Raw genomic sequence first — 26,982 nt, forward strand, 5'->3', positions numbered from 1 at the left:
TAAAACCGCAAACAGTTATGGTCGTTCACGAATAGTTGCAACGTTTCAACAGAATCAAACAATCAAAGTGTGAATATAAACTGATGTAACTGTCCGTAATAAAACTGCAAACAATTATGGTCTTTCACGAAGAGTTGCAACCAATATAATCATTGTTATGATCCACCTTTGTATAAAGAATTTATTTGAACTAGTTAGAATACATTGTCTTCATAACAAAACTGCATATTCGTTCTTATATTCTTTATGAATTATCTATTAAACTTTTGATACCATTAAAATATGAGAAAATTCCCAAAATAACCATTTTTAAAAAAGAGAAAATCAAAATAACCCAATTTTTTCTTAAAATCCAGATATAGCCCTTCAAATCTCGTATGGGGCGTCACATTGGGAATCGATCCGACGAAATTCATAATGATTTGAATCTCGTCGACTCCGTTCAAACTTTAAGTAATCATGTCTTTCCCGGTCAAATTTTAGAAAAATCTCGTCTGCTTCGTCCATTTTCCGAGAATTTTTTTTGTCATTTTCTTAACATCTCTCTCTCTCTCTCTTCCCATTTTCTCTCCATCAATCATCTTCACCATCTTTCTTAAAAATAAATCTCCAACCATGTAAACTGGATTAGGCTCCGGTGACGTTTGAACCATTTTCAACGAGCATAAATCAAAGCCAATGGACGGATTTATCAAGCTTTGATTTGTGCTCGCTGGAAACAGTCAAACATCACCCGAGTCCAAACCGGTTTACATGGCTGGAGGTTTTTGAAGGAAGATGATGAAGTTGCTAGAGAGAAAAGGGAAGAGAGAGAAATATAGTGTTAAGAAAAACAAAAAAAATTCTCAAAAAATGGACGAAGTAGACAGAATTTTTAGAATTTGACCGGAAAAGACGAGATTATTTCAATTTTGGACGGAGCCGAGGAGATTCAAATCATTTTGAATCTCTTCGGATCGATTCCCGATGTGACGTTCCATACAAGATTTGAAAGGCTATTTCCGAATTATAAGAAAAAAATTGGCTATTTTGATTTTCTCTCCTTAGAAAAGGATTGGGTATTTTAGGGATAATTATTTCTATGTAACAATAATTATAAGAGATGTCTAGAACATACAATTATAAACTATCCTTTCTAACAAACGAGTCGTAACACTACCATCTTCAAATTTAGTTCTAAATAAATTACGAAGAATTCAACCTGTTATCCAATAATTCGACCGAGATTCCAATAAATAACAAAATTCTTATCATGGCATTTAAAAGATTCAAATTCAAACTTCAATTGGTTTTCTCATTCATCTTGTTGATTAAAAATATACAATCAAGACAAACGCAACATACATTTTCCTTTATTTTTACACATAACATAAACAAACAAACAAAAGAACTTACAAAACTATTGCACAATTAATAAAAAGTTAAAAACCACATGAAAGTGCAAAACCATAAATTTAATTAACCCTTGAGCTATTAAGCCTCCCCCACCAATTCCTTTTAACTTTTTCACCACCATTACTACTCCCTTCACTACTCAGTTTATTCAAAATTACCTTTGTCTCCCTCAATCTGGCGCCAAAATCCTTCTTCCATCCTTCAAAACTCTGTTTCAACCTTGCTAGTTCTTCTTCTGGGTTCAAACTCGCCTCCGCCTGACCCGACTTAACCTCCACCAGAAACTGCGCATCGTCTCCGAATACATGACTCCTCTGCTCAAACTCCTCTGCTAACCGGCTGATCAAACTTAATCCAGCAGTCATTTCGTTATTACTTGATGTCGCGCCGCTTGAGTTTCTTCGATCGTTGAAGCTCTCGATGGTTGGGTCAACCTCGAAACTGTCGTCGATGGTGAGGGTTTGTTTAGCTAGAGATAGGCTTGATTGAAGTGAGTTCATCTGTTTCTGCCATAATTCTTCCAAGGATTTCATTTTTTGCTCGTACTCAGCCCAACGATCTTCGTATTGTTGGATGCGTTGGGAGATTATTTCCTTTTCTTCTTCTTTCTCTCGTATACCAATTTCGGCTTTAAGAACTCGTCGTTGTAGGTCCGCTAGATATGATTTGTTCACCACCACACTGTCCTTGCTAATCAGTTCAATTGTTGCAGTAATGATTATTATATATAACAATTTAGTTTTAAGTTTTAACAAATGTGTCAAATTTAATTTGCCAAAGATAGATGAAGAAGTGGACCTTTGAATTACCAAATTGGTGCAGTCCAGCGTCATCGTTACCTCTTCGGACTAGCCATCCGCGAATAACTGGAAAGAGATTTGATATTCAGTTCTTCATAATAAGCCTCGATTTATGACTAGTTAATCTGTTAACAACTCGCCAATCCATTTATGACCACACGTTTAAATTGTTTATAGCTTGATTTCAACTCATTTACAACCCACTTGGTTTGTTTAGATAATGGGTTAAACATGTTGACTTCGGGTTACATGATTCTTTGACATGAATACACATGGGTCGTGTTAGGATTCATCATTTCAACCCGACACGATCGCCTATAATTTGACAAACAGACAGTGTGTAATCTTATATTATTTATAGTAATAGTAATATTAAACACAAACGGTATGACTTTTGTCGGTGATCAAGTTAACCATTTCTTTGTAGTAAAAAAAATAATATGACCCGTATGACCTTTTTTGCCATATTATATGGACCCGTATGTCTATCAAAACGACCCGTTTGACCACTTTTCACCCTACCATACGGCTCACTCCGTATAACACGTCATTGGTGTATGGATAGCACATTGGTGGTGTTTATATAGCTGGGCCCTATAAAGATATTACCTGCTAGTATGGCATCTGCTGCATCATAGAGTTTTTTGAAGTCTTTCCTGACTTTAATTCCCTTAATCCGCTTTTGTATATGCACTGCTGCTCTATGTCTGTGTAGCAAGACTGCAAATTCCTTTCTATCTTTATGCGCTCGACAAACTGTAAAAAAATGTAACCACCAAATTGCAGTTAATTTGTAGATTAATGATATTATCAGATTACAGTTTTTGGAATAAATCTAGAAGGCATACATGATTGAAGAGTGTGAATTCTTCGTTTCATTTCTCGCAGAATCTTACGGGCTTTGTGACCTCTAAAGCAGCTTTGTACACGCAATATGCCATTCAAAGTACGGTTTCGTGTATCCTCAAGCTTACCAATCTGATATATGTCCAAAGTAAAAACTCATCTAATTATGTTTTTAAATTACATTATTTTGTTAAAAGATTTAATAACCTGTCCGGTTCTAAAGAACAACTTTGTATAGCCGACTTGATACATTTCGGGAAGAATATTGAATTGTCGAAGGATGAAAACGGATGCACTTAGCGGATCTTTTGATGCAACATGGTCCAGAAGAAAACCATACCTAATGCAAGAAAATTTAAAAATATATATATTAAACTTTAATAATTAAAAGAAGGCATCAGGACTTATTAAAAAAAATTACATTAGTTTTTAAAAAACTTGCAGTAAAAGTGTTTTTTTTCCCAAAAAAAACACTAATGTTTTAATTCTACCTTCTTGCGAATTTTTGATGGGTCATTCTTGTTGGATATCCAGATCTTGATATTCGAACGACTTCTAAAACACCACAACATTTTAGCTGCTGTAGTACAAGTTGTTGATTGTATATTCCAGGCGAGTGTGAGTCATTGGGCTTAATGCAACGTATGAAATGTGACCTTGTGTTCCCCAAACGTTGTATTAGTTGAAATAATTGGCCCTAAAACACAATGAAAACAATAAACCTCAAGTTAACATACCCACTAATAAAAGTGAAGCCTTTTGACACCTTTCTTTTGTAAAAAGTCAAATTTTGATTTTACTTGTTTGACCAGTTAGAGATTTAGGTTTAGGATGTACCTTAAACTTTAACATGACACTAATCTTATGTGGATCCGCTCCACCTATTTTTTTTGGTGAACCAACTGCAGGCTTCTCAGTCACAGAAAGCATATTTGAAGCAAAAATCTGAGGAAGTTCGCATGTGCAAGAAGACAGAAGTTGGATGGAAACCATATGCAGTAAATCACGGTTTTTCTCCAAAAATCCAGTTGTGTCATATGTAACCTGAGAGGTGCAGATTAAAACTTAACACTTGTAGATAGCAAAAAACACACATAAACACTTTAAAATATAAGTCAGAAAGACTGCATACTTCGCCAGCATAATGAAGAACTGTAAATGCTTTGCCTCGTTCTCCAATAAAACAAGGATTAGAGCTCAAGTGTTCCTTTAGCTTGTTCGCGAATGACATATCTGTTGCATTTGGAAATGTTGTTTCTTCATCTAATAGGAACAGTAATCCTAATGGTCTCTGTAAAGAGCAAAAACTAGTGTTCAACTAAGTGCATAAACATAGGATAATGTCCAACAAACAAGTTTGGATGTCCTCAAAGTCAACCTTCTCAAAAAGACTGAGACAATCTTGGTTGTCCTCAAAGTCCACTTTTGCCCAGTTAATGCCATCTTGAATATATTCCTAAGAAGTCAACACCAGATTTCATTAGAGGTTATTAGCACTTATATAAAGAATATTGATAATATGTGCTTTAAACAGAATTACCTCCTGTTGTAGCTTGAATAAATGATGATTAAAGTGTTGCTGCAATCTCTCATTTGCATAATTAATGCAGAACTGCTCTAAACTATTTACCTACAAATGTCAAAAGAAAGATCAATTGTTTATTATTATATACATATATAAGAACTTAAGAAGTAATGAACGTGATATAAAGAATCAAAGGACAAACATCAAATGATTCGAATCCATAAATATCAAGAATGCTGATAGATCTTCTAGACTGACGTTTCCCTGCAGAAAGTGATTTGTTGATTTGTTCCACCAACCAATCAAACAAACAAGAATATATTGATTTTGCCAATGCGTCTCGTGAGTCCATTGCCTGAAACATGAAGGTTTTTCAGTGATAAAATACTATATTGTTATTATATCTGATAGTTATCTTACCTGACTAAGATTTAGCCTTTTAACTATAGTTTCATTCCTAACAGTCATTTTCCGAGTGGATAGAGCGATCTGTAGTTTCTCAGCCTCACATCCAAGCAATTTAGCAACAGTTAGAAGAGCTGTAAGCCAAAATTTTGTTCAAGAAGTCAAATTGTATGGCGTGAATAGTTGGCCAAGAAAGTCAAAAGTTTGTGTATGATAGAATCAATCACCTTCATCAATCACAGGTACCACATCAGCTGAAAATGTTACATTTCCCAGCCATAAGACTGCTGGAAGCATTGCAAAAACATTTTCTTGGTCCTCTTTGCTAACATGAACAATATCTAGAGCTTCCTGAAAAAAAATAGAATAAAAAGTTGAAAACGAAATCAACTGATCACCTTATTAGGGTCATATGAAGACAAAATATCATTACCACTACAATACAAAATTCTTCTGCATCGTTTATACCGGGAATCGTATAGCAATTGCTTTGTTGCAAATATTTGTACTCTTGCACACTCTTCAAGTTTAGTTTCTCTGTTACAATGTACACAGAAATGTAAAGAAACTAACTAAAAAAGGGAATGCTTAATTTAGATAAATAATCCATAAACCTTATGAACATTGCGTTGACAACTGAACTTCTTTAGCTTGTGTATATATTGTTATGTTGTGGTCTCCGATCCATCATGGGTCGGGTCCGGTTTAGACGAATAGACAGAATTAGGAGATTAAGCTGTTTGAGTTTTGGCCAAGCCCAAAAGCTCTAATCAGGCCCAGTTTAGTTAAAGGGTTAAACCCTAATTGTCTAGTCTATATATTCTCTCCTATACTTGTAAGTTGGTATCACTCAATAATAAGAAAACCCCAGTTATCGACAGTGGACGTAGGTCATACACCGTGACCGAACCACTTAAATCCTTGTGTCTCTTTCGTTTATTCTTTCGGTTTTACTATTGTATTCGTGTTTGTGTGTGACTCCGAACCTAACAATTGGCATCAGAGCCTGGTTCTCGATTATACACACAGTTCCGCCGCCGCTGCGCCGCTGCTACAGTACCGCCGCCGCTACAGTATCGCGCCGCCGCTACAGTACCGCCGCCGCCGATTAGGGTTCCGCCCGCCGCTGATTAGGGTTCCGCAGCTGCTGGTTCGTTTTTTCTGATCAGTTTCCAGTCCTTTTATTCCTTGGGTAGTTTGGTTGTTTGCTGTAATCAAAACTCAGTTTGGATAATGGCTGAGGACGGAAAGATCAAGATTGAGAAGTTTGATGGTCAGGATTTTGGATGGTGGAAAATGCAAATTGAGGATTTGCTATGTCAGAAAGACCTAATGGAAGCACTAGAAGAGAGGAAACCGGAAAGTATGAAAGATGATGAGTGGAAAGTACTTGACAGAAAAGCCATAGCTGTTATTAGACTCTCACTAGCTAAGAATGTGGCATTCAATATTGTAAATGAAACTACCACGTATGGTCTTATGAAAGCCTTGTCAAATATGTATGAAAAGCCTTCTGCATCAAACAAGGTATTTCTGATTAGACAGCTAGTTAACACCAGAATGAAGGAAGGGGCATCTGTTACCTCTCATGTTAATGACTTCAACACTATTATTTCTCGTTTGTCTTCTGTTGATATCAAGTTTGATGATGAAGTTCAAGCGTTACTCTTGTTATCCTCGTTACCCGAAAGTTGGTCAGGGACTGTTACTGCAGTTAGTAGTTCTTCTGGGAATACTAAGCTTACTTTTGAAGGAGTCCGGGATTTGATTTTAGGGGAGGACATAAGAAGAAGGAATTCTGGTGAGACATCTAGTTCTATATTGAGCACCGAAGGGAGAGGTAGGAGAAGAGAGAAAGGTAATGGCAGGGGTAGGTCAAAGTCTAGAAGAAGAAGTCAGTCAAAGCCCAGAAAAGACATTGAGTGTTGGAATTGCAAAGAAATGGGGCATTTCAGAAACCAATGCCCTAACCCCTCAATTTCAAAAGAAAAGAAAGAATCTAAGAAGGAAGTTAATCTGGCCACCGGTTCAGATGATTCAGAAGGTTCAGAAGAGACTCTTATCTGCTGTGTTGAAGAATCAACAGATTCATGGATTATGGATTCTGGTGCATCTTTTCATGCCACTTATAGCACGAAGAAGATGAAGAATCTCCGAACAGGTAATTTTGGTAAAGTTCGTTTGGCTAATAATCATGCTGTTGATATCACGGGGATGGGGGATATTGAACTAAAAACTTCTTTGGGCACCTCATGGACTCTAAAGGATGTTCGGGTCGTTCCTAGCCTTAGAAGAAAGCTAATTTATGTTGGGCAGTTAGATGACCAAGGATATGATGTTATGTTTGGTGGGGGTAAATGGAAAGTTGTGAAAGGGAATCTTGTGATCGCCAGAGGTAAAAAGAAGGGCACTTTATACATGGTTGAAATTCCAGCTGATGGGGTAAATGCAGTGACCAGTGGACCGAGTCAGTCTAGTTTGTGGCACCAACGACTCGGCCACATGAGTGAAAAAGGGATGAAAATGCTCGTTGCTAGAGGAAAAATTCCAGAACTGAAGAAGGTTGAATCTGAATTTTGTGAACCATGTGTTTTCGGTAAAAAGAAGAAAGTATCTTTTGTGAAGACCGGAAAACAACCGAAAGCTCAGAAATTGGAGCTTATTCACTCTGATGTCTATGGACCAACTTCAGTCTCTTTTTTGGGAGGATCGCACTATTATGTCACCTTCATTGATGATTCGACACGCAAGGTATGGGTTTACTTTCTTAAAAATAAATCTGATGTTTTTGATACTTTTAAGAAATGGAAAACTGCTGTTGAATTGGAAACTGATTTGAAGGTGAAATGCTTGAAGTCGGATAACGGTGGTGAATACGTTAGCAAAGAATTCCGTGATTATTGTGAAGAGTACGGTATTCGGATGATCTTTACAGTCCCTGGCACTCCTCAACAAAATGGAGTGGCAGAACGAATGAACAGGACGTTAAATGAAAGGGCAAGAAGTATGAGACTTAATGCCGGGCTTCCAAAGACGTTCTGGGCAGATGCAGTTAACACTGCAACTTATTTAATTAACCGGGGATTGTCAGTACCGTTGGGTTTCAAGACACCAGAAGAAGAGTGGAAAGGTAAAGCTGCAGATTATAAGCATTTGAAAGTCTTTGGGTGTAGCGCTTATGATCTAGTGAAAAATGACAAGCTTGATGCTAAAGCTAAAAAATATGTTTTCATTGGATATGGGTCAAACGAAATGGGCTACAGGCTTTGGGATATAGAAAGCAGAAAAGTAGTCAGAAGCAAGCATGCAACTTTTGATGAGGCTGAGTTATACAAAGATAGAAACACTTCAAAATCAAGGGTTCAGAAAGAGCAGGTTGAATATGAAATTGATGCTCAGAAAAAGACAGTTGAGTCAGCTACCGAACCCGAGACAGAAACTGAAGAAACCACAGTTCCTGAATTTGAAGATGATGATATTGGTGGAAATGAAGAGTCAGAGGGAGTCTCTGACAGTGGGAGTTCAGAGTCTGAGGATGAACAGTCTCCACAAGAACCTGACCCGCCTCAGCACTGGGTTAGGAGGTCCACCAGAGTTTCTAAACAGCCGGTACGTTACAAACCTTCAGTAAATTATCTCCTTTTAACTGAAAATGGTGAGCCAGAGAGTTATTATGAAGCACTTAAGTTGAAAGATTCGCTCCAGTGGGAGCATGCTATGAAGGAGGAGATGAACTCTTTGAGTAAAAACCAGACATGGGTTTTAACCAAGTTTCCACCAGATAAAAGAGTTCTACAGAATAAATGGGTCTATAGAGTCAAGGAAGAACATGATGGGTCTAAACGATACAAAGCTCGTTTAGTGGTCAAGGGTTTCCAGCAAAAGAAGGGAATTGATTATAATGAAATATTCTCTCCAGTTGTGAAGATGACCACCATCAGATTGATCTTAAGTATTGTTGCTGCAGAAAATTTACATCTAGAGCAATTAGATGTTAAGACAGCATTTTTACATGGTGATCTTGACGAGAAGATCTATATGGCACAACCTGAGGGATTTCAGGTTGCCGGGAAAGAAAAATGGGTCTGCAAATTGAAGAAAAGCTTGTATGGTCTGAAGCAGGCACCTAGGCAATGGTACCTAAAGTTTGATGATTTTATGGTGAGAACTGGGTACAAGAAATGCGAGGCCGACAATTGCTGCTACTTAAAGAAGTTTAAAGGCTCATATATCATTCTACTTCTTTATGTAGATGATATGTTAATTGCAGGATCTGATATGAAGGAGATTCGCAAGTTGAAGAAACAGTTGTATGATGAATTTGAGATGAAAGATCTTGGTCCAGCCAAACAGATTTTGGGGATGAGTATATCCAGAAAGAAAGATGGCTCCATAACACTATCCCAAGAGAAATACATAGGGAAAGTGTTAGAAAGATTCAGGATGAATGATGAGAAGACTAAACCGAGAAACACACCTCTGGGAAGTCATTTCAAACTTACCAAAGACCAGTCTCCCAGAACAGAGGAAGAAAGAACAGAGATGGCTAAAGTTCCGTATGCATCTGCTGTTGGCAGTCTCATGTACGCCATGGTTTGTAAACGGCCAGACATTGCTCATGCTGTCGGGGTAGTTAGTCGTTTTATGTCGGATCCGGGAAAGGAACATTGGGAAGCGGTGAAATGGTTACTCAGATACTTAAAGGGTACTTCCAGTTTGGGGTTATGTTTTAAGGGGAAGGATACAATTCTCAGGGGTTATTCAGATGCTGATCTGGGTGGATGTAAGAAGACGTTTAAAAGCACTACTGGTTATGTTTTCACAGTTGGGGGAACAGCAGTATGTTGGATGTCCAGACTTCAGAAAAGTGTTGCTTTATCAACCACAGAGGCAGAATATATGGCAGCAGCCGAAGCAAGTAAAGAATTAGTATGGTTGAGAACTTTTCTTGAAGAGTTAGGAAAGAAACAGGCAGAGTTCTTATATTGTGACAATGAGAGTGCAGTGAAACTTGCGAAGAATCCAGTCTATCATTCGAAGACTAAGCACATCGGGAGGAGATATCACTTTGTCAGAGATTTGATCAGTGATGGTGTTTTCAGTTTGAAAAATATCTCAGGTGCTAAGAATCCAGCAGATATGTTCACCAAGCCGGTGATGCTGGATAAGCTGAAGCTGTGCAGAGCTTCAGCAGGCCTTCAGGAATAATGTTGAGAAGGCGAAGGGTAACTAGGAGGTGCAAAACCAGATGGGTTTTATTTTACATGTACAAGGCAATGCAGGTGAAGACATTTTACGTCTCCAAATGAGAGCAGGTTGAAATGTTTGACGCATCCAAGTGGTGGTTTAGAGAAGATGTCTCGAAGCCCAAGTGGGAGATTGTTATGTTGTGGTCTCCGATCCATCATGGGTCGGGTCCGGTTTAGACGAATAGACAGAATTAGGAGATTAAGCTGTTTGAGTTTTGGCCAAGCCCAAAAGCTCTAATCAGGCCCAGTTTAGTTAAAGGGTTAAACCCTAATTGTCTAGTCTATATATTCTCTCCTGTACTTGTAAGTTGGTATCACTCAATAATAAGAAAACCCCAGTTATCGACAGTGGACGTAGGTCATACACCGTGACCGAACCACTTAAATCCTTGTGTCTCTTTCGTTTATTCTTTCGGTTTTACTATTGTATTCGTGTTTGTGTGTGACTCCGAACCTAACATATATTAGTTTCCACAAAATAGAGGCATCACGTTAAATAAGTAACGGGTCAAAATGGGTTCGGATAAACGAGCAACTTTTTCAAAACCAAATCGCTTGGGTCCCACATTTCAAGGTTTTAGTGTATTTGTTGGACTGTATAAATAATTAATGTATCAAATATGATACATAATTATGCCATTAAAATAATATAACAACTTAAGAACCTGTACTCAGTTAATTTCATTTGGGCCTACTTTCAACCTAATTGACCCGTTAGAGATAAAATATAAGTGGATTAAAATCGTCATATCTAGTTTATGTATTCTTAATTTTACATATCTAAAAAAAGATTATAGTGTTCATTAATTAAAATACTTAAAAAATTTAAGGAGTCGTGTAAAACTATCAATAGACTTTTTGAATTAGTTGGATTAAAGATAGGAATGCTAAATTTATGAAATTGTAACCTCTAAGAGAAGGTGGAGCTCCTGCGCAAAGCTGATAAAAAGAATGATATGACCTTTCGCCTTCTGTGCACTGAACAACTCTTGACTGATCAAAAAAAGATCAGGTAAGTGGCTTGCGTATTCTAAGAATATGAAGGGTCAACAGCTAAACAACCATAAGTTTACCTTTTCAAGAAGAACTGCAACAAATTAAAAGTCACAAAAAGGAAATCAGTACTTCAATATTAGAAAAGTAGCAAATAGATTTAGTATTTTCTTGTGATGACACAAGGGAAATGTGGCATCTTACATGTTTGTATACTGGCACCCGATATTCTTCCAATTTCACTGAAGTGAATTTCAATTAGTTTCCCCTGACATGTAAACCAATGTTTATTATGATAAATTACAGAAATATTATAAATATTTAAGCTTCATGTTCCTATAAAACGACTTGAGTTGAGTTGTCATTTCAATTACTTACAAAACGACTTGAGTTGTCATTTCTTGATGTTTTTGCATTCCCAAAGCCCTCCAAAATTGGATTAGTTTTCAATATCTCATATTCTATTCCACTACCGCCTCTAACTGCAGCTAAATATTGCATTGCTATCTTTGCTGTTTCAGTTTTCCCAGCTCCACTTTCACCACTGGGTTCAATTCAGATGCAAAAACATGAATACAGTATGCATAACTAAAGCTGTTTATTAATACAGCATCTAGCATAAACACTCACCTTATCACGATAGCTTGGTTTACTTCATCTGCAAAATGGTAAAAGATATATTAAAGAGAAAGACACACATGAACAAAAAACTACAAATTAAATTCGAATAATAAAACTACACAAGAAATATCCAAACAACCTCTAATCATTTCCCGGATAGCTGAATCAGCAATTGCATATACATGAGGGCTATCAATCTTTCTCCTCTTATAGGCTTCAATGTAGTCATCCCCATACAATGGAATTGTCTTAAACGGGTTAATGGCAACTAAAACAGGTCCCGCTTTTGACTAGAACACCAAGAAATATTTCAGCAAAAAAGCAATACAGGTTTAAAGTTTCCACATTTAATGTTCATTTCAAACAGTTGCATGGTCTTACATAGATCATGTCTCGATCATATCTATACTGAAGATTGTACAAGACTGAAGGTTCGCTTAAATAACTTAATTGAATGAGATCATCTATACCATCAAGGATTTCTGGATTTGCAGGTAATAGACAATCAGATTGCACCTTTAATACCTAGATTAAGAAGAAAAACACCAAATCAATTTCTTAAACTTCCATATAAAAGCAATTATGGAAGTTCTTTAAGATTTAGCTTACTTTTGTTTCTGAAAATGCAATGAGTGATTCAGTGCCTGTTACAGATATAATCTTCGCCAGCTCCCAGTTTCCATCAGGGGCTTGAAACCAAGCATAATTCTTCTGAATTATCAGTAAAGCAGCATATATTAGAACATTATAAACATAAATAAGCTCCGCTCGAAACTATAAATCAAAATGATTCTTGTTGTGCATATATACTCTAGTTCATCACGCAAAAGACAATTTGCAAAAGAACTTTGATCAAGGTTACCTTCTTGGCATTGTAGACAGAGGTATCGTCCCAGCCTGGTGAATCCTTATTATCTAAAGAAGATCGTTCAACCGTCAATGAGTTAGGGCTACTATATGGCGAATCATCATCATCTACCTGAGCACTTTTGCCATGACTAACTACTCTACCATTATCAGGGATGCTACCGGATCCCTTGCTACTCTTTCTATTCACACGTTTTTAGCTGAATCCATAAACCTATAATCCACAGTCTGCAATTTGATGAACTTGAATGTTTTATCCTATTGATTCTGTACAAGAGCTTAATTCCTTGAATCCAAGCTCCTAATTACTATAGCAGTCTAACTCCTAATAATAATAATAATAATACAAAAAGTCAAGATCAAAAAGAATTTGATAATCTCTGACCCAAGGTCCCACTAATTGGTATACTTCTGCCAAACTTAAAGCAGGGGACCAAACTATCCTGTCAATTCTCTTTATTCCTTCCTCTATCACACCTAAATCATACATGAGAATATGATTCTCTCCTCTCAAGTATTACAGATTCCGTTTCACCGATCGAATTTAACCTAAAATCAAATTTCACCGATCGAATTCAACCTAATTCAAATTAACAAAACAAGTCATATATCTCGAGCGAATGGAATCCAACAAAAACAGAAATCAAGCTTCAAAATGATTCTCTCCGTCGAAATCGTATGTAATTCGCGGATCTGAAACCTAATTTGACCGATCAAACTCAACCTGTAATCAAATTCACGCAACAACGAGCATATATCTATATCTATATATGGAATCAGAGCACAACATATGTCGAATGAATTCACCGCCGAAGGAATATATCTAACAATAAACAGATTTCTGCATTCAACTCCGAAAATCCTCCCTTCACGATCGTGATCGGAAATGAAGAAATTTGGGAGGAGTTTCCGAAATATGAACGAGAAACTTAAACCCTAGGAGAATATACCCAACCCATCTATTGCAGATATCATAGACCAAACAAAAACCATTTAAATGAAATGAAAAGAATCCTATGGCAACCAAAAGAGTTAAAAACACTGAAAGAAATTCTAAGTCAAATTTATTAAATGCTTAAATAAAAGAAAATTAAATCAAGTCCTTATTCTTGAGCTTCATTTTACTCTCATCACTGATCTCCCTGATTTCCCGAATTACCTGATAGCAAATAAGACAGACATAAACAAGAAAATACGGCTGAGCCAAAAATTGCCCAGTAACGGAAAGAACAATAGTACAGGTAAAGGCATACATAAGACAAAACACATACTGAAATAAAACTGAAACTATTGCGGATATAAAACCACGTTTTAGACCGAACTATAATAAAATGCGAAACATAATCCGATACACGATCGGGACGTAATCTGAATGTACTCAAATTTAATCAAATGCATATACACATATCAAAACGGACCAGAAATATAGCGAAACAAAATATAATTACTAAAATACACGACGATGATGTTAAAATAAATAGGTCGTGTAATACGAAAGCACCCAGAGCCTAAACAGAGGGGTACACAGCTAGCTAGTCCATGCACCAAGGAGACGGTGTGGGTGGCGTGCACACATTGTTCCATCTCAAACAGAAGTCAGGAGTCAGGAGTCAGGAGTCGGAGCTGAGATCGATCTATACGCCTCTAAATGGCCAAGGTACCACATGAGTACTTTCAGAGACGCCGTGAACTTTGATTACGCACTGTCACGATAAGTGCCATGTCGTTAACGCCCCAACGACAAGTCAGAAATGATCGGGTAACAGAGTACTGAACTAAAGTCGTATAACTAAAAGATATTTAAACAGGAACATGCAATAATGAATTCAAAATATATATAACCTATTGCATGTTATAAAATTAATATAACCATATCATACGAATAAACCGAACTAGATAACAAAAATCCGCACTACGAAGTGTAAGGTCCCGTTACCGGTAACCCTACTTTCGTGTTGGATTTACTCATAAACACAGTTCTAAATATCAGAGTTAATTAAAACATTTACGCGGAATATAAAACTTTCATAAAACATTACAATATTTCATAACTTGTCTCAAAACATCCTTTGTCTTTCACATTAAAACATTAAAATTAAAACATCATAAGTCTTCAGATGCCAGACTCTTGTTCAGTGCCACGTGTCTCCTCAAGCAAGCTGCCTCAATCTACTCACCTGCGTGCATACTAAAAGTCAGCTACGCTGAGTGAGTTCTAGTTAATCACATAATCATACCATACACATAAAATTATATCCTTTCATTCATACTTTTATACTTTCATACTTTCTTACTTTCATACTTTCTTACTTTCTTTTGTATTAACTTACTTTCATATCTTACGTTATAAAGAGCATTACGCCCTACATTCCTCGAGTATTGTTAGGGCTCGGTACCCTCTTTCCTCGAGTATTGTTAGGGCTCGGTACCCTCTTTCCTCGAGTATTGTTAGGGCTCGGTACCCTCTTTCCTCGAGTATTGTTAGGGCTCGGTACCCTCTTTCCTCGAGTATTGTTAGGGCTCGGTACCCTCTTTCCTCGAGTATTGTTAGGGCTCGGTACCCTCTTTCCTCGAGTATTGTTAGGGCTCGGTACCCTCTTTCCTCGAGTATTATTAGGGCTCGGTACCCTCTTTCCTCGAATATTAGTAGGGTTCGGTTCCCTAGTTCTTGAATATTAGTAGGGTTCGATTCCCTCTTCGTTACCATACAACCATACATCATACCTCGAGTATTAGTAGGGCTCGGTACCCTTTTCGTAACCATACAACCATACATCATACCTCGAGTATTATTAGGGCTCGGTACCCTTTTCGTAACCATACAACCATACATTATCATTTCTTTCTTCTATTATCTCTATCATGTTCATACACATAAACATACATAACATACTTACCTTATACATAGCGTTACAACCTGACAGTACGTGCAATATCCGAAGATCGTTCACGTACCATCAAGCAAGCATTCATACATTTCACATTATCCACATAAGGCATACCCTTATCTCTTAGGATAAGTGTATTAACAAACATATTGAGTATGCACACAGCCCCGAAAACGTAACACATAAATGGGGCTAGAAACTCACCTGAACACGGTTACGTTCACCGTTAATCGTAATCCCTTTCTTCAGTTGTGCACGGCTGACTGTATAACAAGTATACGTATCAATTAACTATCACTTCTCATAATGTATTTCTATCTTTATATGACCCACAACGAACGGGGGTCCGGGGGAAGCGCCCCTGGCAGCGGGGTCTAGGGGCGGCAGCCCCTGGCAGGGTCCAAGGGGCAGAGCCCCTGGCTGGGGTCGAGCTGCCAGGTCAGCTTGGAAAAATTTTATTTCCATTAACTGTCTTTAACACATTTTTCATTAGATTTTTAATTTATTTTCTAATCGAACTTGACTTTAAGCGAAGTTAAACCTTAGGCGAACTTAGCTTTAGGCGAAGTTATCAGGCGAACTTGGCTTTAGGCGAAGTTAAACCTCAGGCGAACTTAGCTCTAGGCGAAGTTATCAGGCGAACTTAGCTTTACAGCGAAGTTGCCATCAGACGAACTTAGCTTCAGGCGAAGTTGCCAGTTAGGCGAACTTAGCTTTACAGCGAAGTTGCCATCAGGCGAACTTAGCTTCAGGTGAAGTTGCCAGTTAGGTGAACTTAGCTTTACAGCGAAGTTGCCATCAGGCGAACTTAGCTTGCGGGCGAAGTTCATCAGGCGAACTTGGCTTGCAGGCGAAGTTCATCGCTTTGAAGGCGAAGTTGCCCAGATGAGGGCGAAGTTGCCCAGATAGCCGCTGTTTCGGTTTCTGTCCAACATTTCGAGCGATTTTAACACCCTTGTTACGGTCCAACATCACCCACTACGCTTCCCGACCATTTTCGGTCGTTTATACACTAAAAGCTCGGATCTTTAAACTTCAAAGATCAAGAATCATACCTTTTTGAGCTTGTTTGGGTCTTGTTTACTCGTTATCACAACTAATCTCTCTCTCTCTCCCTCGGATCTGCCGCCTTTCTCTCTTCCGGCAGGCCGGCGGTTGTAGTGTGTGGTGTGTGTGTGTTTTGGAAATGTGAAAGGATAAGATGGAAATGAAGATATTTTGGGTTTAGGGGATATTTATATCCCTTAGATCCCATTCTCATTTAACCCATCTCAATTAATCCAAGTCCATGGTCCGCTCCTTACCCGACTTTAATTAATTACGCGAAATCACTAAACATAACTTCCTTTATTCAACATTATAAATTTTAGGATGTTACACGAAGTGACGGACATCGAATATAAAATGGACTAGAACCAATACTATGAGTGAAGAAAAACAGAATCCGTACCTTACTAGTCGTTGAGCAAGCGAGTAAAGTCGAGTCGCTTTAATTCGTACTAACACCTACATTTTATTTATTTCAAACAATTTTCTTAGGTGTGCTAAATTGTTAAATTCACTTATTGGTTCCGACGACGAAGACTTTTATACTTTTACACATCTCTTTTCGTTAGTTAGAATTCTCAAAACACCTTTTACGTCCTTCACATAGAATAACTAAAATTAATTTGAAAGGAATTTTAGAAAACCTTCTCATAACTTCATCATTATTATTATTATTAACTCATACTACATACAAGAAACAATACTATATTTTAAATATTTAATTACACACATTATAAATCATGCAAATATAGTAGATTTTTGGAGACAAGATTTATAAACAGAAGAAAAAGTAAATCGATTTATTAATCTTTTGATATTATTAGTACATGCACATATATTTCTTCGTAACCCCATATCCAGATTTCGGTTTAGTCGTCGGAACAATCGAAATTTAAGAACCATATTTAACTGAACGAACAATTAACGGAGAGCATACTGTTACCTAGTAGCTGAACGGAATCAACTGGAAGTTAGGGTGGCTTAGCGAGCAACTGAATCAACACCGGAACTGCGTCGCCACAAGCATGGCGTAACACAATTAACATCGAAATAAGACTTTAACCAATAGAACAAAGAACTAATTTGTATCAAGAGATCAGGAAGATTTTGAACGTTACCTAAACGCAAACCGAAAAACTGACTACGACGCCGGAGTCGTGTGATTTGCAGCGGCACTTGGTGGCACCGCGGCGGACGATCTTCGTTGCGAGACTAGATTAGGGTGGTAGTGTGATGGGTTTCTTTGGCAACACCAGTTAGTGGTTGCGGTGGCGGTTTAACTCGGAAGAAAACGGGGGTTGTTGATGGTGGTGAATTCGGCAGAGAAAAACAACGATTTTGGGTTTTCCACGAAGGGAAATCGAGGTATGATATTTATATGAGTGATGAAGCCTATAAGTTTCGGGTAGTAGTTAGCTTTGGATTAAGATAACTCAAGAATCCTCGTTGGAGATGAAGACGTAAAGTCTGCTGATTGTAATTTGAATTTTAAAAGAAGATGGCCATATTATTATCCCATATTTAAATTAGAGATTAAACACTTTCAACCTTTAGATTAGTTTAACAATTAATTTGAATTTAAAACACCACTGTATATTTTATTAGCTTTATCTAAAATTTTCGTCAACATTCCCTCCTCTTAACAAGATAATAACGCCTCTAATTTTTGACCAAATCTTTAATTTCATATAGTGTATTTTATCATGATCTATATATTTGTATCATATGTATCCCAACGTAAAAGTTAAAGAGAATAATAACAAAATATATATTAATAACATAAGATAAGATTCCATAAATCCAATAGAATTAGAGTGATTATAAGTATTAAATTATTTGCTCGGATGGATTTCGGATATTATAATAATAATCCAAGAGATACGGTTGTTGCCGGCGTGCTAAAGAAGAAAAGAAGATTTGATTTGATTTGATTGTCAAACCACGGACTCACTCGCACGTCCATCACCTATTACTCCGCGCCATTAGAGATGGGCAAAAAAACCGGTTGGTGAACCGGTTCAACGGTTTAAACCGAAAACCGGTTTTTACAAAAACCGGTTATTTAAAAACCGGTTTGACCGGTTTAGTAACCGCCGGTTCGTATATCAGTTACAAGTTCTAGAGAAAAAACCGGTTACTGAACCGGTTATGGAAAAAACCGGTTAATTTTAAAACCGGTTATTATGAAAAAAACCGGTTATTAACCGGTTATTTTTTAAAAAAAAAACCGGTTAATTAAAAAAACCGGTTATTAACCGGTTCTAACCGGTTTCTAAACCGGTCCTAACCGGTTAGACCGGTCCGAGTTTTGCACCAAAAAAACCGGTTAATAAACCGGTCCGGTTATTTAAAAACGGGTTTTTTTCCAGGCCAAGAAAAACCGGTCCGGTTATTAACCGAACCGGTTTTTTTAAAAAAACCGATTTGTGCACCTCTACGCGCCATGTTCCACTCCAATTCAAAAACTACCATTCAAATTTATTCTTTTTTTTAATATAAACTTTCATTTTTATTTTTATTTTCATTTTCATTAGGTATTGGATTCGAATTTCATAAGGGGGTTTTCCTAAGATTTATTGGGTTTCCTCATGAATTGGTGGTTAGGCATTATTGCCTAGTGGAGATGGATATGATCGCGTGGTTCTGCTGGTGACACGATGATACTCTAGTGGTCCGTGAGTGATCCTAATTTGCCGTTCAAAAAAAAATCATTTTTGAAATGATGACTTTTTTGTTTACTAGGTCGACCACACTACCTAAATTTGGTGAGCCATGCTGCTCAACTCTAGCCAGGGAAAAACATATCATCGGTTGTTATTTGACAGCCATTATGTTTCCACAAGAGCGTAATTCTCTGACAAAGCACACGATGGGACGAAAACCCGGATGAGTTCGGGATTTGAAATGACAACCTCGTAAGGCTTACTTGAAATCGTTCTTTGTCGTAATCCATTAAAAGTGACACGAGTGAGAACCGGACTTGAGTTATCACTGAAGAACCTAACCCTTCTAGCACTACATCACATATAAGGATTAATAGAAACTTTAATATAACACACGTTGGAGCGAGTCGTTGTACCGCTACAAGAGCTTAACTCCTTGGCGTAACACACTGTGGGCGCGAAACCAAAAATCAGGGTGAGTTCGGGATTTGAACTGACAACCTCGCAAGGCTTAGCTGAAATCATTCTTTGTCATAATTCAGTAAAAGTGACATGAGTGAGAACTGAACTTGAGTTATCATTGAATAACTCAAACCTTCTACCACTAGATAACATATGGGGATTAATAGAAACTTTAATTAAATATTTTTATTGATTTTTATTATGTTTTGTTTTCCGAACGGTGACTTCAGTTAAGCTATCTTACTGCGCGAACATGCCGCGCCCTGCCACCCCACTCAGGCCAACTATGTTTTTAATATAGAAATTTAATGATTTATTGAAAAATAAATAAGTTCAAAATATTTATGTGACTTGTTTATATTATTTAACTAAAATTTGTTTTGATTTAATCCGAGGTATAGTAAAAGGGAAATCCCCCGAATTTCTATTTTACCAAATAAGGTCGAGATTGCTTGTTTGATCAAAAAGTTTTCAAAATGTTTATCTTTCAACATGTTTGTATTGTTAGACACTATTTTTTTAACAAGTTATATCATACCATCTGTTACATAAATCGTTGATCCGACGATATTATATTTGTGAGATGATATTATTATCTTGTGAGGATTGATGCTAGTTATTACGTGACAACAGTATTATTTGTGAGATTCAACTGTATCATTTGTGAGATTCGATAGTATTATCGACATCCGAAGGCATTTAGTGAGATCCGCCAATATTTGGTGAAACTCGATAGGCTTTTAGGGAGATCCGACGATATTTAATGAGATCCAATAGAAATAAATGGTTTATAAAATTGTGTTTAAACATCGGATCAACAGTGTTAAGATGGAAATTTTGAGAACTTTAAGATCAAATGGACAATCTTTTGATTTTAAACAGTAAACTATACATTTTAGGGATTTCCCTATAATAAATAGGTTGGCTAAATTAACAGCAATAAATTTTCATTATACCCGCTCCTAAAAACATCAAATAAAGTTTTATTTTATTTCTTTTAGTGTGAGAAAGATAAATATTACTAATGTTAAAAAGTTAATGCTAAAAGATGAGAAGGATTGAAGGAGTGTAAGAAGATAATAATGGAATACAATACCCAAATTAGAATAGTTAGGTCGTGGTTACGAGACACATCTCTTCACGGTGTCTATTTTGCTTTTGCTTGTCAAGTTTAATTTTATTCTTCCTTAATAGATAATAAATAGAAAGATGATGATGTTTCATATGGCTTTGATACCTTGTCTTGATATTTTAACCTTAATTAACATTATAATGCAAATTTTATGTTAAAACGTATTTAGTGTAAACTATAGTAGTTATTTTGTAATATTTATCGACAATATTTAATGAAAATGGAAGTATAATCTTTGATATTAAGATATATGACACCACTTTTTACAAAGATTTTTACAACCAGATTTTGAGTAACTCCCTAATATAACTATTTTAATTAGCAAGTTATTTATATGTCAAGATATGATCCAATATAACCAGTGGCGTAACTTGGACGTGAACGCCGGGGGGCCGAACTCAAAATGTATTAAAAAAATTCATAAACGAGGGGGGCCGGGCTTAAATTTTTTGTCGAAAACAGGCAAATTTATGCTACGCATAAAATATTTCGGACGAAAAACGGCTAAATTTACTCTAACGCGCGAAAAAACAAGGGTGGCCGGGGCCACCCCTGGCCCTCATTATACTTCGCCCCTGAATATAACACGTAATTTCAAGAAATAAATAGCTTAAATTGATAAAATTAATGAATATTATCCTACATCAATTTAGCTTCTGTTATGAATATTATTTTACAACCAAACTCTTTTATAAGACTATTCGTAGTGGGCGACATTGGAGGGACGATGATTCAAGGGAACAACCCCCCCCCCCTTGCCAACAATAGGGACGATAGGGGGGGGGGGTTGACTATTTGTCGCCAGATGTTTTTATTGGTTTATTATTGTTATAATAATATGTGTGTAATATACATGTATATATATATTGAGCTACAACACTATTACACCCTTAAAACAAAAACTCACTCTTGTTAACTGGGCGTCACATGACGCAAATCGTCTCATTTTGTAGTCCATTCACTACACATAGCCTAAACGCCTTGGTTTTTGTTGCTTTTTACATATGAAGTGGACCCAATTAAGTAAATCAAAATGTTTTATTTAAATAGTGTGTGCGTAAAAAAAGGACGTTCATAGCATTGTTTTAAAGATATAAACAATGCATCTATTTTAGGATTGATTAAATTTATTTTTATACATAAATTAAAAATATAATATTTTACAAAGAAGAAAAAAAATTAAAATCATAAGACACTTTTATTTTATGTACAAAAAACAAAGATGCTTAACGATCGTACATTAATATTTCAAGATTTCATTACCAATTCAACATCCATTTGGCATCATATTTTTGGTTCGAATCATATGTCTTTTCAAACATCAACTCAAAATTCGTGCATTGGTGCATATGAACTCTATAAATTCCATCCATGCAACAGTTGTGTACGCCCTACAATTTATTTCTTCATGAAGAAGACGAAAAAGAAGCAGGTTCTTCTCTACTACTGCGTTGAAGCCGAAGAACTTGCTCGCAAAATAGCCGCTCAATCGGACCATGTTCAGCTACAGTCCGTCAACTGGAGGTCTTCTTAACCACTTTGATATTAACTGTTCTTTCTTTTTTGTTACTGTGGTGATTTGTTAGGGGCGTAAACAAACCAAGCAGACTCGTGAGCTACTAGACATCGGTTCGTTAAGTGGTCAAATCAAGCACACAAGCTAGCCCAAGCTCGAGCCAAATATGTGTGTTTAATAAACAAGCTTGAGACCAAGCTTCACTTGTCGACCTCGAGTTGGGTCCCTAGAATATTATTTATACAACTTTTGTTTATCATATTAAAAAATTATATATTTATATAATAGTATTAATTTTTGATATATAAAGTTATGAAAGTAAATTAATAATATGTATATGTTATATATAAAAATTTTAATTAGAAATACGTTAAAAATAATTAAAATGTATACAAATATATGATTATATAATAAATGAGCTAATCTAGAGTCAAGCACAAGCTTGAGAAAATGACACATAAGTGGAACTCTAGCTTCAAGGGAAAAGCTTGAAACGAGCTTGGGCTCTTGTAAGTTAAAATCGAGCCAAACTAGCCTAGTCAAGTTTGAGCTCGGTTCATTTACATTTTATAGTAATTCATCCGAGCCCAAAATCTGGATTTTGATTTAGGGTAGAAACGTAGTATTGTTACAATATCAAATTGACAACTTTTTTTATAATTTTAGTGCTTTTAGCTTTAACCATTTAACACTTGATGAAGCTAGATGTTGAAGTTTATCGTAGTTTAATGTTTAATTAATAGGTGGAGACTAATTAATGTACATGGTTTTATCTAGAATTATATGGAAATGGTTTACTTGATTAAAAGGCTCACATGTTATAGAGAATTAGAGATGAGACTTGAGAGAGATGCAACTTTTGGTTGCACATGTTGATTAATTTTGAGAAATGATAATAAAAATAAATAATAATATTCCTCTCTAATAAGCTCTTTATGACTTTATGTATATACTCAAGGGAAAACTATTTATGATAATAAGGGTAATTACGTTCATTAAATAATTACCTTATATTTATATAAGTCGATCAATTATAATTAGATAAATAGTTATAAAAGCCCTGTAACTGATTAATATGAATATTAATCTTACAATACATAAAAGTATAAAACTCCTTTAGTTGCTCATACTACATAGAGCAACACCTCATGTACGTGACGCTCTTGCCTTGTCCTTAGCTTTAAGGCCTAAACGCTTTCTATAACCACCGTTTGAACAACTAAACCGTCAAAGTCGAACATTAATTCACCAAGCATGCATGTTGAACCATCCAATTTGCCTTTATAGAGAATTTGGTCAGCTTTAGCGATTTATGACCACCCTTTAACACCTATTTATTATTTTCTTCAACTTACAATACAAACCTAAGACACAACTTGATGTTCCATATCTCATATTCTTGATTACATTTTTTTCTTTTCAATGATGTGTTGGAAGTATATTATATGGCCAATTATATCTATCATTATATACTAACATTATTTAAGAGTAGTTTTATCATATTTTATATAAAAAAATTTAATTACATATATAAATAACAAGTTTACATATGTGTAAAATTTATGTACTAAAAAATTTACATAGGTGTAAAACAAAACATAGATATGTATAAAAACTAATTTTCAAAATTGTAATCGTGAATTTAGATATAAAAAAATGATAAAGCTACACTCAACTAACATTAACATATTATAAAAAACGTTAGTTTTCAATGGTTCTTTCAAGTTTTAAATAATTTAAGGGTTCTGTAATGATATCCATCCTATATATATATATATATATATATATATATATATAGTTAGGCCCATATATAGTTCACCTAAGGTTTATGGTTCTATGTGTATCATAATTATTAAAAGCCCTCGCTTCTAGTGACTAGGTCCATTTTCAAGCGAAGCTCAATAAATGTGCTTCTAGTTCCTAGGCGAGCGCTTCGGCATTAAACTTATATCTAGGACTTAGGAGAGGCCAAAGAAATTACATTGAACATTTGTTATTCAGGTTTTTTAGAATTGCATTTTAATCTTGACTATTTCAGAACTTTTGGTAGTGATTAGATGATATTAAATGTTATATAATAGCTTTTGTTTAATTTATTTGAAGAATAGTTTTATTTTTCATATACATAATATATTTAAAAAATAAAATTTGTTTAAGTGCGCTTTTTTTTTCTGACCCTCGCTTTTTTTGCTACATGTGTCTAGGCCCCAGGCTAGGCCTATGCGCCTGAGTGCGCCCAACGCATTTGATAACTATGATGTGTATATACTTAATGCTTGTATTATTAAACAGTTTATCTAAACATGTTATTATATTATGTTTCAGGAGTTTTGATGATGGATTTCCTAACCTATTCATAAACAATGCACAAGATATTAGTGGCCAGCATGTTTCTTTTCTTGCATCTTTCAGTTCACCAGCAGTCATATTTGAGCAGCTCTCTGTTATATTTGCACTTCCAAAGCTCTTTGTTGCTTCTTTCACCTTGGTACTACCTTTCTTTCCAACTGGCTCCTTTGAAAGAATGGAAGAAGAAGGTGATGTAGCTACTGCTTTCACCATGGCTAGAATACTATCAAATATTCCTATATCTAGAGGTGGTCCCACAAGCTTAGTCATCTATGATATACATGCTTTGCAGGTTAGTTTCTTATATATAATTATGCTTCAAGTTTCTAAATAACATACGGGGTATGCTACACACACCATCTGACATCTAATCTCACATTGTTTCAAACGGCTGTTTTGACCAAGAATTTTCAAAGTTTGACCCCCTATATCAGAATGGCCATCGGGGTAGTTGCAAAAGATAGTTTTGACCAATAATTTCAGAGTTTGACCCCCTAGATACTTTCTGAACAGTCGTTGAGGTATTTGCCAAACGACCATTTTGATTAATAATTTTCAAGTTTGATTTTCTACTTTGAAACCGTTATTTAAGTGTTTTGTGGGACTGCCGTTTAAAGGTGTGAAATCAGATTAGGGTGGTGTAGCTATAGTACGAGCAATAAAATATCTACTTAAACTATTTAAATGTCGATAATAATATGTTTCTAGGATTGACACCGAAACGCTTGGAGTGCCTTGCATTATTGGTTTTGCCATTCAAAAGGGGTGTCGGCGTAGCTTTTTGCCCGCTTACCCACCTCTCTATTGTAATTGGACCATTTTGTTCGGTATATAAAATCCATATTATAATTAAAACAATTAAAATAAATAATAAAAAAATCAAACATAATGTTAATTGTATTGTTAAGCAAATTATTAACATATTCTATGTTGCATGTATCTCTTCACAGGAAAGATTTTACTTTGGGGACAATGTTTTGCCTTGTTTTGAAACCGGGATTCCTCTCTTGAAACGACGTCTTCGTCAGCTTCCAGATGCGGATAATGTATCCTCTTATGTTTCCTTTTCAGTAGAAAAGTTCTCCTTTCATGAATATTATGTTAGTAAATTTTTTTGTATGGAATTATAGATTGTAATCGCCTTTCCGGACGATGGAGCTTGGAAGCGATTCCACAAGCAGTTGGATCATTTTCCCATGGTAACATGAATTTATATTCACAAAAGTAGCAAATAAAAGTTGCATAATTAACTAAATATATTGACGATGAACAGGTGGTATGTGCGAAAGTTCGTGAGGGCGATAAAAGAATTGTACGCGTTAAAGAAGGTAATCCCAGTGGTTGCCATGTAGTTATTGTTGATGATCTGGCACAATCTGGAGGTACTTTAATTGAATGTCAGGTAAGTTTCAACAAGGCGTATGCTCACTATTCACATTGATCGGTTAGCATGGTATTGGTGGGTCCCGTGAGTTTATGAGTTTACAGTGTAACTGGTTCTCACAATCACAAGAAAAATAATAATAATAATAATAATAATAATAATAATAATAATAATGGTTTTGTTGCAGAAAGTTTTGGCAGTTCATGGTGCAACCAAGGTCAGTGCATATGTCACTCATGCAGTGTTTCCTAAAAACTCTTGGGAGAATTTGTTCACAAAAATGGCGGTAAGCATCGCTCTTTCTCGCACTTTTCATAGTTTTGTTTATACATTCTCCATATATTTGCAAACAGATACTAAAATATGTTTTAGTATTTTTGTTATGATTAATAGTCGAATACTCGAATAGTCATGTTAGACTCATGCAGATTCAACTTTCATATATGTGCAGAAAACACAAACGCAACGTTTGCCTACTTTTGGATCACAGACTCGTGTTCCCCTACCGTGAAAAGCATAAAAAACAAAGCTCCTTTTGAAGTACTAAGTCTTGCAGGATCTATTGCAGACGCACTTCAAATATGATCGGTTACTTCTAACGTTACGGGCTATTTAGCTAATAAACGAGCGGCTAACTGCTGATTAGTGATTGTTTTCACTTGTAATTTGAAGTTTTGAATCCATAGAAAACCTACAATGCATATAAGTGAGTCATATGCATTACGACGTGTAATAAAAAATGGTTCAAGATAGTCATTCGGTAGACCGAATCATACAACTTGTTACATACAACAATGTATGGATATATACAATAAGATCAAAGAGAGATCATGCAATGAA

General features: G+C 35.9%; 1 protein-coding gene and 1 pseudogene across 2 annotated transcripts; one reads left to right on the top strand and one right to left on the bottom strand.

Moving 5' to 3' along the window:
- Positions 1 to 1,363: 1,363 nt before the first annotated feature.
- On the bottom strand, positions 1,364 to 12,897 carry LOC143541063 (myosin-1-like; the record flags this gene model as incomplete). Its single annotated transcript, XM_077033978.1, has 23 exons — positions 1,364 to 2,081; positions 2,194 to 2,261; positions 2,805 to 2,951; positions 3,044 to 3,173; positions 3,249 to 3,381; positions 3,533 to 3,738; positions 3,879 to 4,085; positions 4,174 to 4,332; positions 4,420 to 4,497; positions 4,582 to 4,671; positions 4,769 to 4,921; positions 4,987 to 5,105; positions 5,199 to 5,322; positions 5,405 to 5,508; positions 11,129 to 11,213; positions 11,294 to 11,307; positions 11,418 to 11,481; positions 11,592 to 11,757; positions 11,844 to 11,871; positions 11,974 to 12,124; positions 12,216 to 12,359; positions 12,444 to 12,545; positions 12,697 to 12,897. Coding segments are annotated over 23 exons (3,300 nt in total), but the record flags the coding sequence as incomplete, so codon positions are not given.
- Positions 12,898 to 22,133: 9,236 nt separating this feature from the next.
- On the top strand, positions 22,134 to 26,875 carry LOC143541075 (ribose-phosphate pyrophosphokinase 4-like; annotated as a pseudogene). Its single transcript, XR_013136693.1, has 7 exons — positions 22,134 to 22,417; positions 24,735 to 25,050; positions 25,709 to 25,804; positions 25,889 to 25,957; positions 26,032 to 26,160; positions 26,330 to 26,428; positions 26,594 to 26,875. The product of XR_013136693.1 is annotated as a ribose-phosphate pyrophosphokinase 4-like (transcript).
- The last annotated feature ends 107 nt before the right edge of the window (positions 26,876 to 26,982 follow it).

Source organism: Bidens hawaiensis, unplaced genomic scaffold (genome assembly GCF_021521415.1).
Source record: "Bidens hawaiensis isolate Kalapana, Puna unplaced genomic scaffold, B.hawaiensis_p1.1 tig00012467_1, whole genome shotgun sequence".
NCBI classification, from domain to species: Eukaryota; Viridiplantae; Streptophyta; class Magnoliopsida; order Asterales; family Asteraceae; genus Bidens; species Bidens hawaiensis.